Below are 21,355 nucleotides of genomic sequence, written 5' to 3'. Positions count from 1 at the left end.
TGACAAAGTTGCCTCTTCCTTTGATGTCTGCAAAATTACTGGTCATTGTTTTCTCGGAGTGGCTTGCCATCACAACGTTGGACTTCTCTCCCGCTGTAACTTTCTGAGATGGTGTTGCTACATCTCCTTCGCCATGGAAAGCATCAATTTCAGCTTTGGCAACACCGTGGCCGTTGCTCTCTTTAATGCCATAGGCGACACGCTCTGTTACTTCCAGGTTCAGCTCTTCCGTTCGATCTAGCTTTTCTACCAAATGCGGATATGGCTCCAGAAGTGCCTTGCGAAATTCTGCATAGGCGTTCGCATTCGTAGACTTTTCAAGCATATTAAGAAGCTTCGATGCTCTATCTTGGCGCGTCTTTTCTGCGCGTATTCTTTCGTCATCATCGATATCAAAAACAAAAGTTGCAATGAGGTGGTCCAGAATGTACTTTACGTCCAAGTCCTTTACAAGCTCCACACGATTTGCTCTCAGACGCCGTTTGTCCTTGTCTTTCATTTTTCACGTCTGATCTGTCTGCACGTCTGGCAGATGAATCGAAGATAGGCGTTAGGTACACCGTCGAAGTCTCGTTTCTACTGTCTATGGGTACTGCTTAGAAGCAGACTCTAACAGTGATGGTTATTTTCAATAGCTTTGCTATCGTTCAAATAGTCAATTTAGTCAAACCAGCACTGAGCAGTTCAAAACGTACATGTACACAAAATTACTTCCTGGGTCACATTGGCAGGTCACGGGCGCCGTGAAGCGACGTTGCAGAAATAATATGTTATCCTTTGAAGTCCAAGGTCATAAAATTCGCGATGGTCAAAATACGCCTCTTCTTCACAACACGGTTACTTACCAATACAGGCAGAAACACAGCTGCTCTACACATTACAAGAAAGAAACATGGGTGAGCACTATGACACCACTATAATCATAATCTGGAAATCCTGGTGAGCTGTGATTCACGTGATACGATGACGAAATGACATCACGTAAGTTCCCAGAACGAACGTCAACATCCGTTTTGCTTGACAAATCAAAAATTGAATGCTTTAAAGGCTGTTTTAAAATTGCACATTTCTTACTTTTAAAATCCTGAGACCAGAAAATAATGACATTGCAAATTTGGCCTTTCGAAAAGTTTACTTTGTTAAATCTCGCAAAGTCTCGCTTATTTTGGAAGCAAGCGCAGTGCCTTTACACAGCAGACGTTTGGCATAGTTGACCTGTCACAGTGTCAGAATTGCAGAAAGTTTCCGTGCGATTCCAATGCATACAGCCAGATCACAGTCGGTGGGTTATAATATATTTCACCGAAGGCCATGAGACTTAGAGTAAGACTTGGATCGAGGACAGAAAACGTCATAATTGAAGACGATCAACATCTATTAAATTTCATTGGCACAGTCGCAACCACATTTGGGTACGTATTTCCAGGAGCGAGTCATGTAACTTGGTATTATACTGTGTAATGATGACGAATGTGCCGAAGTGATGTTGCGGTCGACCATCGACCATTTCATTTTAGGGGCTTGGAATTTTCAGTTTGTTAGATTCTGTGAAGTTTGAGGACTTCACTGAGTAAATAGTACTGTCAAGAGTTTTCACGAAGAAAAAGATAAAGCAATATCAGCAATAGCACCTGCAAACTCATTTCACATTTTTTCATGGGATAACATCGTAAAGACCAGACAAAGTGACAAAGTGTGCTGTTCGTCAAATATATTTTTTGCAATTTACACTTTAATGACAAACATGCGAAGTAAATACATATAGCAGGAGAGAAACAACAAAAATGTATTTTCAGTGAATTTAATCATGTAGTAATGAAACAAGAACACCATCATTGTTGCAGTGTTTGATTCAAAAGGAAAAGTACAAGTGGAATTTTCCATAGTTTTTCGGTATATTTGCGCCAATTATGGCAATGGATACCACAGGTGCTTGGATTGTCAATGTGGTTTACGCAGAAAGAATATTTCTTTTATATTACTATACACTGATCAGTACAGTTTGTGGCTAACAACGGTTAAGTGAAATTTTTATGAACTTTCTAGACTTTGATTCACGGTTTGATATGTTTTTGAATGACAAACGGATGTGAAGCAATCACATTTCAAAATACAGGGTGAATCTGAATCTTAGCATTTTTGAGAGGATTCCAATTTACCGACATTCATTATTTTGAAAATCAAATCATGATGAACCAGCTGTGAATACACAGCAGTGATAGGGCAAGCATAAAGTTAGCATCATCCTCACCCTTGACTTCAGGGCTCTCGCAAAATGATTTTTAGTAAGATTCTACACTGTCAGCTTCACCTACGTCATATCTGACTCTTGTCGACTGTGTCCGGATGGAATGATAAGTGTAAAAAGAAGTGAGAAAATATACTCCAAATTTTGCATCACTTTAAAGTCCCTGTAGCTGTAACTCTTGAAATTTGTTGACCTGAAAAAAGGCTTTCTATTTTCTCTGGTTTTCTTTAAATTCTGCAAATTTAAAGGATATAGACTTTTACTACTGAAATATTGGACAAGTAAATTTAAATTTTAACCGTTATTTGATTTCCTGCCATTTTTAAAATCTGGAAATATTACAAAGAAAACAAAACATATGGTGTCCCAGTGGAAAACATTCAACACCATACATTATATTAGACTACTTTGTTGTTTCTGTGAAGATTCCAATGCATATATGCATGATGTAGGTGTTTGTTGCTGAATTTGCATGAGGGCGCCATTTTATGTTTGGGCAAACATTTATTATTTATCTTGCTCAAAATTGTACATATAGTCCCAGTGGACAGTTTATTCTACCTGTATAAACACCCCTCAATGAGTACATCTCCACAAACTTGTTTTAGTGTGGAAGTAAATCACAAAATTAATGCTAAAAGATACAGCTATTGGGCCTTTAAATAGTAATCAAAACACTGTAGCTTTTGTATTTTATAATATTTGATAACTTCTCATATTAATGTTGTTTACCACAATGTCGTTACAACACAACATTCTTAGCCATAAGTTCAAATACATTACATTTGTTGTTGTTCCTTGAAATCCAAATTATGTCGACTATTCAGGCCCTAAGTTATACTTATTCAAGTTGACTGTTTCTAATCTTTTCTATATAATTAGGGCTTTCATATCCCTTTGCCTGATGGCGATTGCAGTTTGGACTTTCTTAATGAATGATTTAACAAGACACCAATTAACTCTGCCATGAATAATGGACTGGAAATTACAACCACTACCGAAAAATGAGACTAAGAAATATTCTTCAGATAAAATATTACTTGAGAACCATTTTTACAACTCAAAAGGAAATTGTGAAGAATATAGTCTTGGGCAAATTTTATCATTTATCCTCCATGGGGAAGAGTCACATTGGCATTCTTAGGATATGATGCTGAAGCTGATGCTAAGTAGTATAGTTTTCAGTGTCAGCGACAAAGGTCACTTTAAACTGATGAGGATGACACCAAATCTTAGTGCTGTGGAGTATCGGTCATCACCTCAGAACCTAAGGTGATGACCCCTGACCCAAGCACAATTGATGCGCCATAGCACTGCTGCGTAATCACAGCAAATCATGAACATGTTTCATCTACCAATAGTGTGCCACTTCACTTGAAAGTTAGGGAGCTTGGCACTGAACCCTTCTACATTGTTACAATTGTATAAATGTATTGAGCTGAGATTAGCAGAAGCATATATCGGCATTCCTTGGCTTCTCTCAATATGAATAAAGATCAATAAGGTGATTTCATACATGGGCCTTTAATTGTGTATCCTGTTGTCTCATTGGTATAAACCTTTCTTCTCATTAATATTCAATAGTTCTCTTGTAAGATGTCATCAAGCTTTTCCATCACTACATTTGGTGATATTCTGTATCGGCATGATAGCTTCTGAATTCTATCCCCAAGTTCAAAACACCAGTGAGAGTAAAGTAAAACTGACATTCAGTCATATTGAGTTTAGCGCCAGTGACTTGCAATTAATCTTTCACTGTCATAAGATTTTCTTGCAATCTTCTCAGACAACTCATTACCGGTAGTATAAGTTCTGATCTACTATACTTTTATGTTCACGTGATGGACACAGGCAGTGCCTAACCCTGTGACCCTGGGTAACCTTGAACCGGTTAAGTACCATAGGATGACCTAAGAACAGAAATCCTCCTAATGCACAAGTGTGTCAATTTCAAAGTTTCTTGAAGAGTTGATTTTATGAATGAATTTATGAATATCAGAAGTCTCTTGTATGACAAGATTCAGACATAATCATTGTTGACAACTTTTTTGAGTTCCATTTTAAAACAGTGACAGTCTATGTGGCCACAAGCTCTTGCTCAGGGAAATATAAACATACTATTATTTGATAAAACTTGGTATCTGTTGCTGACACCATACCAACAATCATTATTCATAGCTTTGTCCTTGATCTTTTCATCGATAGTTAGTGCTCTACTGTATGTACAGGCAAAAAGTAACAATGTAGTAACAGAAAATATGTGCCATCAATATGCCTTTGTAAGGGAATACTATTCACAGGAACATGGTACTCAATTGGCAATTTGATTTTTGAAATGAATGTCTGAGATTTAATAAGTATACTTCAAATAGTAAGTTCCACAATTATTTTGTATTCTAGAAAGTGATTGCTTTACACAAATTCATTATTCAAAATATCAAATAATAAAATCTTTTTTTCCAAAGTAGATTGAGTTTTCATTTGGCAGTCACGAGCCACAGACCAATAAACACATGGTTCTGAAATGTACTTGCAGATTTTTATTTACGAGAATGAAATTTATCTGAAATACGGCATCTCCTTAAGTCTTTGATTGAATAAATTTTGATTTTCTACAAAATGTAGATCACAATTTAGATTTCCAGCATTTGTGCCAATGTAACTTTATTTTTTGTGCTTCGTCATCAATACAGTAATCACTGTCATTGTCAAAAGTGAGCAACAATTGAAAGAACATGAAATCATGGAAATATAGGTAGACTACATTTCTACTGACACATTAGTCATACAAGGAGAGTGATGTGGTATTGTGTCATTGCATCTGCTTCTATGGATATTGCTACTAGATTGCACTGCTGATTTATTTTTCCGTGATGGATTCCATGCAGGTTAGAAGCCGGTACATTTGTAGTTACCTTGAATGGAAGGGATGCCTTAACTGGAGATGAAAATACAACTTTAAAAGACCTTGATATCGTATCAGGAGATTTGATAAGAATTGCAGTTAAGGATGAAGAAAGTTTGGCTACTTCATCACAAGACCTACAAAAACCACCAGAGGAAAGACACAACCTGAGGGCAAAATCCTGTGAAAAAGACAGGAAATCAGAAACAGGGTCTGTGCAAATGTGTAAAGATGAAAGCAAATCAGAGGGAAGAAATATGCAACCTGACATTCATCAGAGTGAGGCTTATCTAGAACAAGTTGTCATGGAAACAGAAATGAAGCTTTCAGAAAAGATATTCGAGCCAATGTTGTGCAGGGAGGCTACTGATACTACTGTGCCATTCAGATTGGAAAAGTTGTTCACTGACAACAACCCTATCAACACCAATGAAGCTCTTTGCATCGTCTTACATGTCCTTATGTTAGAAAGCGGTTTCCAGTCCATTGTAAGTTATCTTTCAAAATATCACAAGTATTTATGAATCCATACTAGGAAAGCAAATCTACATAAACACAGACAATAATCACTATCATACATGAACCACAGTGTCATAAAATTTTGTGTTAGGATGTACAATAGCAAAACCAAAAAACGTATTTTTTCTTTCCGTTATCTAGAACACCACATTAACCCGTCAAGCCATTTAGCAAAATGCCTAGTGAGACAGGGAGTCATTTGGCCAGATAACAAATAAATTGGCGATCAACTTCACTGGTTGGGTACAGCAATCGCAAACACTAAAATCAGCGGGTAATCTCAATCGGTATCAATTGTGAATTATTCTTCATTCGATTCAGTTTATTTTCTAAGATACACCATGAGAGAAATGGTTTGTACCACTGTGCGATGTTTAAGCAGCCTGTAGTATCAGTATCAATTTTATGGCCAGCGTTGGGCTTCCTGCTGACTTTTGTATTACAATTGCTGTACCAGACCACTGAAGTTGACCGCCAATTTACTTGTTATCTGGCCAAACAAATGACTCTCTGTTTTACAAGGCAGTTTGCTAAATGGCTTGACGGGTTAATGTGGCGTTCTCTGTAAAAAGCCATGCAGCCACAGATTGAAGTATTAGTGAATTTTCCAACAAATTTTCAGTAAATAATTTGTTTTTCTACCAGGCTTGATCTTGAACATGTAAAATACATGCATGTGTATTGATTACCGCAATTTAGTATCTGGTCAGTCACAATCAGGGTGTGCTAGAGTGTGTCACTTAGGTCAAAATTTCAAGTTCATGATAACTGTCCAGTTAAATAAAATGTTGAAAAGTTATGGTGAAGGGCATATCTTCCTAAAATTTGGTGAAGCAAACGTCATTAGTATTACCACAGTGCACATTGTTTTATATGGTCGACGCAGTGCCACGGATGCTACAGAAATGTTGTACATGAAACACAAATGTCATAATAAAATTTTAAACAATGATATGTTAATGCTTTCTTATGTTATTACAATATAAAAGATGCACATTGGCATTAAAATAAGCTATACTTGGTATGATTACTTAATTTTTCCATGAATAAACACCACCTCAAGTTTAGTGAGAAATACAACAATATTGATCATATTTTTTAATAGGACTTTCAACTTCTCTATGTCCTTCCGCTTGTATGCTGTACTTAAAAGTTTTTATTGTCATGAATTAACCATGCTATAGCAACAATATTAATACCATTCAGTGTAATCAAAATGAACTTCTTTCTAAAATATTTTCTGTTTAGAATATTAATAGTGAACACAAGGGACAGTAATTATATAATTTGTTTATTTAAGGTAGGCACCTCTTGACACTTTGGCCTGTGACATCAGATCTTTTATAACTCCTGTTGTCCTTAAGATATGAGTGTGTCACGGACGCTACAAGAAATTCCGACCACAACCATCTCCATTTTCATTTATTCACAAAACAATACAATATGCAATTTTATTAAAATTTTGGTGTATAAAATGCTTGCCATGGATGTTGAGGTTGGAATGAAATTCAATATTACAATATTTTATCCATTTTTCTACATATAAACTAAAGGTATATGTACTTATGGTCGTAAAGCACAAAAAACAACGATGTTACAGTTTTGGTAAAAATACCAGAGTTTCTGTTCCGATGCACATAATCACATGAAATAACTTGTGAAAGAAAGGTTAGGTATTCTGCAATAACATATGTAAGCTAAAAATTCCACAATTTTAACTCTGTGTTCCAAAAAACATTTAAATTAAGTACATTTTGAAGTGAAACAGCATAACGCTACTTTTTACAGTTTTTAAAGGCATTTTTGTGGATGTACAACCAAACCTGCACAATATTTGCAATATTTCTTGATGTGACCAAGTTAGTTACAACTATTACTATTTATTAGAAACAAATAAGCAATATAATATCAGTCTGAATAGTAGATATATGTCCATAACAAATGAAAATCATCTAGCGCACCCTGATTGTGACTGACCCGTATGTCTTTCCTGCTTCTGTAGCTAAAGAGCCATATATTCATCATGATGCTGTTTGTCAAGTGTACTCTGATTCCATACTAGGAATTAGATTACTGTTATGAATTAGGAAAGACACCAACAAAGGAAGTATTTCAAAACCCATACAAGTATTGACCAACTGTTGATTACAGGAAATTATTCAAATAATGTTTAAATCAACATGACAATTCACCAAAAATGAGACAAATGTCAGGCCAACAAAATTAGATCTGTTTCATGTTATCTGCCCATATTACTTTGACACTTACACATCATGCTTTATATTTCTTTCTCTGTTGTTTTAAATAAAATCATCATGCTCATCCCAAATGAACCTAAATCAGTGTAAATGATGCACTTGAGTAATGTAATATTGATCAGTAAAATTACTTGACTCTGTGGAGCTGAATTCTCATCCAATCTGATAAAAATCAGATATAGAGTACGGCGATGTCTACTTATGCATACACAGTATTCTGTTGCTGTCACCTCTCACTAGTGAGAGGCGACAGCAAGTTGATACCGTGTACACGTAAGTAGACGTCGCCGTACTCTATATCTGATTTTAATCGTATTGCATTCTCATCATGCCTACACAATACTACATGTTTTGCAGTAATTGAAAAAGCAAAAACTGTTGTGACAATCTAATTCTGAAGAAATTAAGGAAAAAAGTAACATCAATTATGGCAATTAATGATAAAGGTCAGAGGGCCGATCTCACAGGGGGAGGGGGTGTTGCTCTCTGAATAGAATGGAAGTAAAGGCCCACTTTTATGTGTTGTATATGATGTTTTTAAAGATAAAAAGAGCAGACCAACCAAGTACATCTAAAGCAAGTGATGACAATGTTGCTCATCAAATGGACAACTCTGAAGAATTGGTTGCACATGAGGAATTTGTTGTGATGCCAGCTGATTGGAGGAATCCAATGGATACATATAGCTTGAAATATACCCATGCAGCCTGTGAGGGTGCTGTGTGCAACATCACTTGTGTTCCAATAGGACACCATCTTTTTATACATGGTCAGTATGTTTACTAGTAATTTTTCCTAACAAAAAGGGTCCCATTGAATTTTTCACTGTTTCTCTAAAATGTTTCTACATTTTTGTGCAAACACAACATTTATTTATATATTGTATACATGTGTGTTATTATCCAGTTATGGAAATTGGCTGAGATTCATAATGTAGACAAAAAAGTGATACAACACAACTTCATTGGTAGAAATCAAACAGAATCGCTGTTAATTTACATTTTGTATGGAGTATAACAGTATCCATTAGAGTAACTTGACAGATACAAAAACACTTTGTCATTTTTTGTTCAGATCAAATGCTTATTTGTATTTGGTAAATGAACTGTTTTCTGATGTGTGGTATGGTATATCTTGAGTCATTTACAATTCTTGTAGCAAATTTTCTCTTGTGCAATTAAGATGAAATCAACTTTAAAAATTATCACAAACAGTAGCTTTACTTGTGAAATTCAATTCAGGGAAATATTCTATTTATATGTCAAACTTTGTATAGTTCATTTATCATGGTAGACTGAACAGACAGTTGATGTTATCTCTGCAGGTAAAATTCAAAATTGTAAAGGAACACAGTGTCAGCTCAAATTAAGACCAGCAGATTATGTCAGATTGTCACCAAACCACAGTAAGTTTTCTTTAATACCTACTCAACACTTTAAGGAAGACACAAAAGAATAAAAAATGATCTCAGAATATGTTACATTGCAAGGGTCAATTCATACTCCAACTGAATACCGGTACTACAAATTCATGACTCAACAAAAACAAAAAATACATTATACACACAATAGCTTGGTATCAGGGCCCAGCTCATGAGCTGGTAGTTTTTATGGCTCTGCTAGTAGTTTTCTGCTACAATCCATATGAAGCAGTGTACTATTATTCAGAAGATAACTATAGAATCTTGAGTCAGTGGAAATTGGGCCTGGGCTTGTCATTTCATTTGGCTTCAAGTGAAATTTGCTAAAATGATTGTTGATCTGAAAACAATTTGTTAACCTCTGGTTACATGTATATACACCTATAGGCTAGCAACCAACACAAAACACAAATTCAAAATTGCATATATGTATCAAATCTTCATGTTCTGATGCATGATTATTTAATGTTTTAAATTGATACCTATGTACCAGTAGACACATATTTATCATAACCTGTTTTATTTCTGTAACACATAGATGCTGTTGAAACATACAATCAACTTTCACATCTATCTAGAGTTTTCAAAGACAGCATCAGCTACAGCCTGCTGGCAGCAATGAGAACAGGTCAGTTGTCAATACATTATTTAGAAAACTAATATCTTTTTCATAAAGAAGACAGCATTGGTCACAAATTTCAAGTCTTGAATCAATATATCCAGATGAGAATCTTGTGTCAAATCTACATGCAGTGTCTAAGAGTGAAGTTCACCGTCAAGTCAATGACCCTTTAGTCCATAGACTGGTATATCAGGAACTACTGCAAGTTGGAAAAGGTTTTTCAAGTGATAGTATTAAATCCCAGAAAAAAACTTTAAGATCAAGGCTATGAGAAAGAAAACAAACTGAAATGCTTTTAAACACTTTGGAAGACAAAGTGCAAATTTGTTGCTCATTGATTAGTTGCATCGCAAAGTTGCCTTTAAAGTTAATATTTACTCCTCCAACCAACTGAAAAATGTTTGAATGCGTTATTTTCAGTCACAATTTTAGGTCAAAGTTTTTCACTCTTGCAGTTAAAGAGACCAGTTTTGAAATAATGAGATTTCTGGTATCTTATTTTTAATTTGCATGCCTATGATAGTGTAATGCAAAACTATTTACATTATATTGTGAACGCTTTTAGCTCATATTTGGTTTTATATATAAATACCAAAAAGAGCTTATATGATGAGTCTGAGTGGCGTCTGTGTCTGTATATTTGTGGGTATGTGCGGATATATGTCCGTCACACACAAAGGCTCCCATACCGCCAAAGCTACCGTCTCAGTATTTGGTGTACAGGTAGATGTAGGGGTTGAGATATGAATTTGTTCAAATGAAGACATCAGTGTCAAAAATGTGCAAATGAGGTAAGAAAAAGGGAAATTCTGCAAATGTAGGAGTGGTGACATGCCAGCATGCTACTCCACTGAGCTTGAGTCATTTCCTGTCATTGTTTATGAACTTTTACATATTAACAGACCTGCTCAAACTAAGGGACGGACCATTAGATCTTGGGAGGGGGTGGTCACAATGAAATTGTGAACTTTTTTACAATTGTAAATTTCTAAATAAAATTTTTTCCAAATGAGAAAAGCTGTGCTAATTTTTTTTTCTGAGTAAATTTTCAGATTTATAATTTATTTTAGTTCGATGCTGTCTGAGGATACGATGTACATCCATATCGCTAGCGCAAATAAGATTGCGTGCTGTAACTACAACATACATATGGCCCAGTGATTTATATTGCTGATAGATTTCGCGAAATGTTGCAGATCATCTTTTGACAAGCTGAGAAGCTGTTTGCAAAAAATGTGGTGAAATTTCAATATTATTTGTGTTTTTAGGACAATTTTTGCCCTTTTTTGATCAAAACATCTATTTCTCTGCAGCAGCGTGTCCAACTTTTGTCAACTTGTTTTTCTGGTTTAAATATTTCTTGTTGTTTTTCTGGTTGTACTGTGCAGAATCCATTGTCATAACATTGAATGTAGAATTTTCCTGCACTGAACAGATAGAAACAACATTTATTGTTGATCTTTGGTACCCATACTGGTATGTACCCATACTGGTATGTACCAATTCTGATCAAATGTGAGCGACACCGTATAATTGTGGTATTTTTTACTTAATTGTTTGGAATTTATCGATGAATGAAAAAATTTCAGGGATACATTCCATCCGGCTATACTTCTGAATGGCTATTGTTTTGTTTTTAACTGACAGAAGTAGGTCAACCACCATTGCATGGTCTGCTTGCTCTGATGGCAGAAATCCAGGTCAGTTCAGAGTTACTGTCGTCCATGTTCATGACTAAGTGTGTGCTCTGTTTTCCTTTTTTTTAATGCAGTCAAAATGTGCAATACCTTTTACAAAATGGAGTTTGAACTCACAAAGTCACTTCTTTAGACTGCATGAATTCAAATAGAATCATTTGTGAATGGATGATGTGGTGAGTATCAAATCTAACCTATCATATTTTTGCTGACAGTATACAGGAAGTTGGTGATTTACTCGCTGGCAGCAAAAATTATAGACATACCAGAGAAACATTCTGGATTTATCATTCTGGGCATATCACAACATTTAACATTATGCAAAACACTTTTACGCAATTTAAAATTACTCATTATCTCAAGTTCAAATTTTGCCCTGCCAACAGACTCTTGTTGTTGTCATAAAATCTTGTGCAAATGCAGCCTTCCTTGTGAATATCATGATCAGAGGAACACAAAGAGCATACTAGTTTCTAGTACATGTCAGCTGTACTTGAAAAGATTGATCTTATCCTCATAGAATAGTTTCTCCACGCAAACTGTACATTCCACTCTGCTAGGTGAAAAAGATGGCACTGTGATTTTAGAAGTTGTTCGGAGATCCATTTATGAAAGAAGTCTGATTAAACTGAAAATACATGCAGTTGTTTACATAAGCCAGTCGTGAACGATTAATATGCAAAGTTGGCCAATATCATTGATTGACAGTGTTGTCATGACCACCGCAGTAATTGTGTACATAACAATACCCATGTGATATTTAAATTGGGCTAACCCTATTTATGTGTTGGAATCTGTCTTGTCAGTTGTGGGTGGCATCTTATAACTTCACCATGCCAAACTACACTGCATCATCAGTTGTAGTGTAGGGTCAGCGGTTGTGGAGCGCCCTCACACAGCTGAATCTGTCAGGCTATGATTCCACTTGTATCATGAGAAAAGAAATGTTATTCACAACCAAAAACATTGACCTTACCTTAAAAACATGAAACCAAGGTGGGGACTGGATAAGAACTATAGTAAACAGACATACAGTTTGAATAAAAAAAAGTTGTACTTCCTTTCATTGTGAAAAATAATAATAAAGCCAACATGAACTGATTCATTTGTCAGACGTGGGAACATTTATTGTGACAGTCAAGTCGATGTTTGCAGCCATGCCTTCTCTCATTTATTACTAATGGCTGGCTTCCAGCAGTATAGCTTCCTATATTATCTGCCACAGCCAATCAAAATCTAGATTGTAACGAAAAACCACACTTTTTCCAGAACTAAAAACCAAAGGCAACTTTTTGTACAGAGACTCTGATGATAGAGTATGCAAGTAGATTGGAGAATGATTATTGGAGTGATGCACATCTGTCCGTATACAGTACATGTAGCATCTCTCCATGCAGCCAGTATGATCATTGTCAAAAAAAGCTGCATTGAAGTACAGTCTTTTAGTTCAAAAAGCACTGATTACCTTTGATATTTATTGTAATCACAGTAAGGACTTTGTTTTATCTGCATGACTTCCCGTTATTTGTTTGAATTGGTATACTGCATACAGTAGTATATGAGAAGGATGAAAATAATGTGTTTATGGTAGCAAAATACTCCCTTAAAGGTCCCTTAATATGGTCATAAATATTTGTAGCACATGCATGTCATCATAGACAGAAAACTGCTCGATGGTGCATCAATGTATCAGAAATAGCATGAACCATGCTTGCTATGCATGTCATCATACTAAGAAAACTCCTTGATGGTATGAATCTTGCAGGCCATGACCATTCTGAGCAAAGGTGACTCAAAGGAACTCCTAAATGTATTCTAATTCAGATAGCTAGTCAAAAGACAATTTCATTCAAAATCTGAAGCCTTAACCATTCAACAATGAATATTAGTATATAATGGACAAACTGAGGTACATGAGGGTAGGCATGGCTGAATTGAAATATCAACAATCAAATGAAAGGTCAGAAAAGCCAGAATGTGTCAAGTGAGAAAAAAACTGACAAATAGAAATTTAAAAGTGGTGTGAGACCTATAACAAATAGCACAAAGATGAAATAAATGAAGGAAAATCTAATGCAAATAGTATAATTCAGTTTAAGATGCTAGGTAATATAGTATACTCACAATTTGTATAGTCTCTTCAACTATTCTACAGTCCTTTCACAAAATGCACATGCTCATTTGAGAGGGTCTAAATCATAGACTGGTGACTGACACCGGAATAGCTCTCCCAAACTGAGTTGAACTGAAATTGAAAGCTACCAATGCAGAATAGGTTCAATTTATAGGATGTTATCTGCAGTACTAACACTGACCCCGGGACACTGACTTGCCAGGGTGGTGACTTTGACAAAGACATCGGTTAGATTATGGACTCCATTTGCATTATTGACAGCAGAGATTATAAAAAGACTGAAAACATGTCAGTTTTAGCTTTCTATTGCTGCTATAAGGCTGTCAAAAATTCCTGATATGTTTTCCACAAAACGATATCATGCCCACAAACGTGATGCTGATTGGTACCCGTGCTGACATACAACAGGTGCTGTTCTAAATGTATGCAGATTACAGCTCATTTACTGGACACAAATCCATAAAAACAAAAGGATTTGGCTGAGTGATTGTGTCTACTGATGGCACTGTAGATGATGGGTGCCATAGGCCAATTATTCCATTCCATTGGCAAGACAAAAAAATTATATTGTACTATTTTGATGAATTTTTTGTTCTTTTGTTCTGTATATCAACTGTGTGTGAAGATGATGTTGTATGTGCATTCACTGAAATTCAAGGTATTTCATCAGAGCCTAAGTGTAACATGCATTAAAGATCATAATTGAATCTAAGTCAAGACCACGGGTGAGCAATGTAGGCTGGTTGTGTTGATAATCTCGAAGTTTTAAAGTGGATTCTTCAACTTGCCTTGGGAAGCAGACCTAGAAATTATAGTTCATTAGTACACAGTAAAATTCTAGATATATCAAAAATTGCAGTTACTCTTAAAAATTGCATATTACAGCATAAGAAATCTGATGCAAGTTTAGCACAGTGTTTTCTGTCATTACTTCTTTCATTTATGCGGTATCAAAAAATGTTTATTTGGTTTAAAGTATATATCAGTGTTGCAGCAAGGAATTTTAAACTAGGGGACACAGTATACAAATACGGTTTATTTTAAATTTTGTATTATGGTATTATAAATTAGTTTGGCAAGGAAAACTCAAGCTACCGAGACTGTGTTTGCTATGCTTTAATTTCAGGCATCTGTAACAGTATACCGTATCTGCCTCCAATCAGAGATCTGTCAGATTTCAACCAAGTGCAGCATTTTAAATTACTTTAATCACAGCTTCAAAAGTAGGTAAATATAAGCCTCAAAATAATCACACAAAACAAAGGCCATTGTCAGTAACAGATATTGCTTGCAGACTACACCCATTGAACACAGTTGACTAATGAGTGTGCCCGAGGTAACCTGCAGTGTGTGAGAATGCGGGACAACCTACGGGTTCTGTTATGAAGACATTATCGCTAGGGTGCATCCTGGCTGCAACACTGTATATATATTCCATGAGAAACTTCAAAGTATTTTTCAATGTTTCATTTGTGGAGATCAAAAAGTGTAATGCTCTGAAGTTTATATTTTGGTTATTTGGTTATTATTGATGTTTTTATTTATAGAGTAGGTTTATAACTTAAAAGTACATTTATATATGAATATCACATGTTGGTCTCCTAACTCCACTTGGTTATTAAGTCAGGAGACTGCCTGTGGAACCATTCATCCAATGATCAGAATTGAGGTTACAAATCCAGGTTTTTATTACGTTTTGTTTAGATTTATTTGTAATGTACTTTTGGACAGTTTACATTGATAATATTTATAGGTTAGTTATGATCACATAGCAATAATTACTCAGTTGTCAATTTTCATCACATCAAAATAATCAATATGTTGTTCTCGTTTGTCCCAAAGTTAAGTTTCATAAACACAGTACATATTTGACATTTATCACATTTCAAGTCCCCCTCTGCTTAAATAATATTTTTTAAGTACCATCCCAGCCCATTGTTTTCAACACTGCTGTATTACTGATAATTTAATGAAGATCGGCAGAAATGTTGATCTCTATAGTATATTTAGCGGTGGACAATTGCTTATAAATTTAATGAACTTTTTTTGCAATGGGATATAATGGGACATTTATGTGTTTGATTAACCTAATAACAATATACATAAGAAGTTAATTGTTTCAAATTAATAAGTGAGGAATAACAATAACATAAAATACTTCTTAATGCCATGATTAGAGTGAAGGAACAATCTTTTAAGGCTTTGGTGAGTGCAATCTTGCTAATAAATCACTCAGTGAGTGCTTCCATGTCAATGAATCACTTGGTGAATCCTTCCATGTCAATGAATCACTTGGTGAGTCTGCCAATGTCAATGAATAACTTGGTGAATCCTTCCATGTCAGTGAATTACTCAAATGTCAGTCATTTCATGTCAATGAATCACTTGATCAGTGCCTTCATGTAAATGAATCACTTAGTGCTTCCATGTCAATGGATCACTTGGTCAGTCCTTTCATGTCAATGAATCACTTGGTCAGTCCTTTCATGTCAATGAATCACTTGGTCAGTCCTTTCATGTCAATGAATCACTTGGTCAGTCCTTTCATGTCAATGAATCACTTGGTCAGTCCTTTCATGTCAATGAATCACTTGGTCAGTGTTTTCATGTTAATGAATTACTTGATCAGTTCTTTCATGTCAATGAAGCACTTGGTCAGTCCTTTCATGTCTATGAATCACTTGGTCAGTCCTTTCATGTTAATGAATCACTTGGTCAGTGTTTTCATGTCAATGAATTACTTGGTCAGTTCTTTCATGTCAATGAAGCACTTGGTCAGTCCTTTCATGTCAATGAATCACTTGGTCAGTCCTTTCATGTCAATGAATCACTTGGTCAGTCCTTTCATGTCAGTGAATCACTTGGTCAGTGTTTTCATGTTAATGAATTACTTGGTCAGTTCTTTCATGTTAATGAATTACTTGGTCAGTCCTTTCATGTCAGTGAATCACTTGGTCAGTGTTTTCATGTCAATGAATCACTTGGTTAGTGTTTTCATGTCGATGAATCACTTGGTCAGTCCTTTAATGTCAATGAATCACTTGGTCAGTTCTTTCATGTCCATGAATCACTTGGTCAGTCCTTTCATGTCAATGAATCACTTGGTCAGTCCTTTCATGTCAGTGAATCACTTGGTCAGTGTTTTCATGTTAATGAATTACTTGGTCAGTTCTTTCATGTCAATGAAGCACTTGGCCAGTCCTTTCATGTCAATGAATCACTTGGTCAGTCCTTTCATGTCAATGAATGACTTGGTCAGTGTTTTCATGTCAATGAATTACTTGGTCAGTTCTTTCATGTCAATGAAGCACTTGGTCAGTCCTTTCATGTCAATGAATCACTTGGTCAGTCCTTTCGATGAATCACTTGGTCAGTCCTTTCATGTCAGTGAATTACTTGGTCAGTTCTTTCATGTCAGTGAATCACTTGGTCAGTGTTTTCATGTCAATGAATCACTTGGTCAGTCCTTTCATGTCAATGAATCACTTGGTCAGTGTTTTCATGTCAATTAATCACTTGGTCAGTCCTTTCATGTCCATGAATGACTTGGTCAGTTATTTCATGTTAATGAATTACTTGGTCAGTCCTTTCATGTCAGTGAATCACTTGGTCAGTCCTTTCATGTCAATGAATCACTTGGTCAGTCCTTACATGTCAATGAATCACTTGGTCAGTTCTTTCATGTCAATGAAGCACTTGGTCAGTGTTTTCATGTCAATGAATCACTTGGTCAGTCCTTACATGTCAATGAATCACTTGGTCAGTTCTTTCATGTCAATGAATCACTTGGTCAGTGTTTTCATGTCAATGAAGCACTTGGTCAGTTCTTTCATGTCAATGAATCACTTGGTCAGTTCTTTCATGTTAATGAATTACTTGGTCAGTGTTTTCATGTCAATGAATTACTTGGTCAGTCCTTTCATGTCAATGAATCACTTGGTCAGTTCTTTCTTGTCAGTGAATCACTTGGTCAGTGTTTTCATGTCAATGAATCACTTGGTCAGTGTTTTCATGTCAATGAATCACTTGGTCAGTGTTTTCATGTCAATGAATCACTTGGTCAGTCCTTTCATGTCAATGAATGACTTTGTCAGTTCTTTCATGTTAATGAATTACTTGGTCAGTCCTTTCATGTCAGTGAATCACTTGGTCAGTCCTTTCATGTCAATGAATCACTTGGTCAGTCCTTTCATGTCAATGAATCACTTGGTCAGTTCTTTCATGTTAATGAATTACTTGGTCAGTTCTTTCATGTCAATGAATCACTTGGTCAGTCCTTTCATGTCAATGAATCACTTGGTCAGTCCTTTCATGTCAATGAATCACTTGGTCAGTTCTTTCATGTTAATGAATTACTTGGTCAGTCCTTTCATGTCAATGAATCACTTGGTCAGTGTTTTCATGTTAATGAATTACTTGGTCAGTTCTTTCATGTCCATGAATCACTTTGTCAGTCCTTTCATGTCTTTGAATCACTTGGTCAGTCCTTTCATGTCAATGAATCACATGGTCAGTCCTTTCATGTCAATGAATCACTTGGTCAGTCCTTTCATGTCAATGAATCACTTGGTCAGTCCTTTCATGTCAATGAATCACTTGATGAGTCCTTGCATGTCAATGAGACACTTGGCGATGCTTTCATGTCATTGAATCACTCAAATGTCAATGAAACACCAGGTTATATTAGTGCCTTCAAGTTATTGAATCACATAGTGAATGCTTCCATGTCAGTGAATCACTTGATGAGTGAGATCATGTCAATGAATTACTACTTTGAATGTTTTATGAATATTAGTAATCACACAAATATTTCACAAAATATATCCATTTCATAACTGATGAATATGCTGATTCAGTATCAAAATATTAATTTATTTCTGTATATGGTATCCTCTAATATCTGTCTTTGATTTTACATTGATTTTACAGCTGAAGATACTAAACCTACTGGATGTAAAGAGTCTAGTTGCTGTGTCCTGTGTGTGTCGTCATTTGCATGTACTGGCAAATGATAGTGCACTGTGGAGATTACTCTACCTACGTGACTTTGGCAAGTGTAATACCAGTACTTCAGAAACAAATTGGAAGAAGGTAAAGAGTTGCATTGCCTAGTGACATGTATAGTGTATAGTACATTACGGTTTTGAAGAACATCTTTGATTTTACCTCACCTGGTATCCTTTAAAATTTTATGTGGCTTTCACTCATTTAATTCAAATGTGAACTTTGTTTTAAAGGAACGGATTTAAACAAAGGAAAGCATCAAATGGTTGATGGATTTAGCCTTACTGATCAGAAATATGTCACTTTAACAAGAAAAGCAGCTGCTTTAACATTTATTTAGAGGACATCAACTAGACTTTTAACGATTATTTTATTTTTTGTGAAATGTACAGCTTTACATTATGAAGTACACTCAGATGATGGAATCTCGTAGAAGAATACTCCAACCACAGCCACTCTTACCTCATCCCCATGGAGTTTTCCCATCATTCCATCCACCTATTCCTCCAATGTGTCCACCTGGATTCAGGTAAGTCAGTCACATTTTGTATCAAATGCTTTTGTCTATACTTTGTAGTGATGGACAAGCCTGATTATTTCTTTGGATCAGCTGACAAACATGTGTCACTATCTGCCACAACATTTTCAATGATTGAATATTAATTCATCATTTTCTGTTATAAGAAATTCACAAATTTGTCAGCAGTGACAAGAAAAGAAATAAGTCCATGTATTCTATTTAACAACTTCCAGGAAGATTTTGTCAAAATTCTGGGTCCATTGCTGAATACTGTTTTCATATATCCCACAAAGAGATCAAGAGCCCCATATATCCAAACTCAGAAATGGTACTGCAAAATTGAAGCTAAGCTATCATTCAGATACTCTGTTGTCATTGCAATTGTCAGACAGTGAAATATTTCAGATGAGAGGTTGAGTAGAATTTCATTTCAATGTTAAAATCTGTACCCTCCTCTTTTTCATTTTGAGATAAGCTTACAAAACAATTTTTTTGCATTAAATTTGGTTCTTTTTGATAATTATTTAAAACAGAATGTGAATGACAAAATATGCAAAATGGGTGTGTGTCCATGTATCTGTATAAACTACAGTAATATGTTAGACTATGTAACATGCTCAACTTTTATGATACTGTGTATGTATTGGTATTGAATTAGTATTGTTGACAGAAACACATTATTACCAAGGTTTTACAAAGGTGGGCCATGCATTGCTTTATGTCATTTTGATGCAAATCATTATTGAACTCAGTTTAAAAATAAGGAGCAAGTTACATTTGTCAGAGTTGTTGTACAGTGTCAGCATATGTGTACTCATCTTTGCATGAATGATACCTTCAATGCATTTTGGTTTTAGAAAGATTGATAGTAACTACTGGGAACACTCTTTCTTGTGTGTTATCTGTGCCAAGCAATATGGCAATATATCTTCTGTGAAATGTACAGTTTTCTGCATGGTTGAGCAATCTTTCTGTATTTTGTAACTTTTGTAAGACCCTTGCATATGGGCCTGTGGCCTTACACCATAATAAACCTATTAGATATAAATAGCATGACATTTTCACCTAAAAAAATAGTAACTTATGGGTTAACATTACTCTTCACTCACTCTGATATTTTCTCATGGTTCCAATTTCACTGAGCATAGTTGCAAGTTATAGTCTTTAGACAACCTAAATGGCTTTTTACCCAAAAAAGTAGAATGTATACAAATGTTTAACTTATATCTTAAATACTAGTATATCATGTTTTGTTATTGCAGAGGAGGAGATTATGACAGAGACCCATTTGCTGTCAATCCTTTCAACCGATATCAACCACCAGATCTACCCAGAATTCCAGGTCCAAGATTTGATCCACTGAATCCCTTGCCAAATCAGCCACTTGTTCCGGGTCATAGAAGTGGCGGCATTCAAAATTCCAGAGGCAATCCAACATTTCCCAATCCAAGAAGACCTCAAATGTTTGGCAGAGGAGGCGGTTTAGGTGGATTTTTTTGACTGCAAAGGTCATATCTAGATGACAATGAGAGTGCAAAGGTCATATCCTAGATGACAATGAGAGTGCAAAGGTCATATCTAGATGACAAGGAGAGTGCAAAGGTCATATCTAGATGACAATGAGAATGCAAAGGTCATATCGAGATGACAATGAGAATGCAAAGGTCATATCGAGATGACAATGAGCGTGCAAAGGTCATATCGAGATGACAATGAGAGTGCAAAGGTCATATCTAGATGACAATGAGAATGCAAAGGTCATATCTGGATGAGTTTGTGAAAAAATTCTCAATCTCCTCTGCAAATGAAGGAATATAATATTGAATCTACTTGATTGATTTGCAGTTAACCTACGAAGCTATCATCAAACATATAATTAAAAATCAGTCTTCAATACAATTGCACCCTCAGTGACCATTGTTGGACTTCATTACCTATATTCAGTTTTTGGGGATCATCAGAAGATGATGGTTAATAGTTTAAAGTTTACATATACTGCATGAAATGGTTTACTCACAATTTTCTTAT

At 35.5% G+C, this 21,355-nt stretch overlaps 1 protein-coding gene across 1 annotated transcript; it reads left to right on the top strand.

The window, feature by feature from the left end:
* The first annotated feature begins 1,175 nt into the window (after positions 1-1,175).
* On the top strand, positions 1,176-20,940 carry LOC139134548 (F-box only protein 7-like). The gene is made up of 10 exons (XM_070701427.1): positions 1,176-1,412; positions 5,137-5,641; positions 8,474-8,699; positions 9,255-9,335; positions 9,889-9,978; positions 11,620-11,672; positions 18,733-18,894; positions 19,200-19,336; positions 20,590-20,835; positions 20,899-20,940. The coding sequence occupies exons 1-9, from the start codon at positions 1,312-1,314 to the stop codon at positions 20,825-20,827; spliced, it is 1,593 nt and encodes a 530-aa protein (XP_070557528.1). The 5' UTR covers positions 1,176-1,311; the 3' UTR covers positions 20,828-20,835; positions 20,899-20,940.
* The last annotated feature ends 415 nt before the right edge of the window (positions 20,941-21,355 follow it).

Source organism: Ptychodera flava, chromosome 6 (assembly GCF_041260155.1).
Source record: "Ptychodera flava strain L36383 chromosome 6, AS_Pfla_20210202, whole genome shotgun sequence".
NCBI classification, from domain to species: domain Eukaryota; kingdom Metazoa; phylum Hemichordata; class Enteropneusta; family Ptychoderidae; genus Ptychodera; species Ptychodera flava.
The sequence above is the reverse complement of the archived record's forward strand: the minus strand, read 5'-3'. Positions and strand labels throughout refer to the sequence as shown.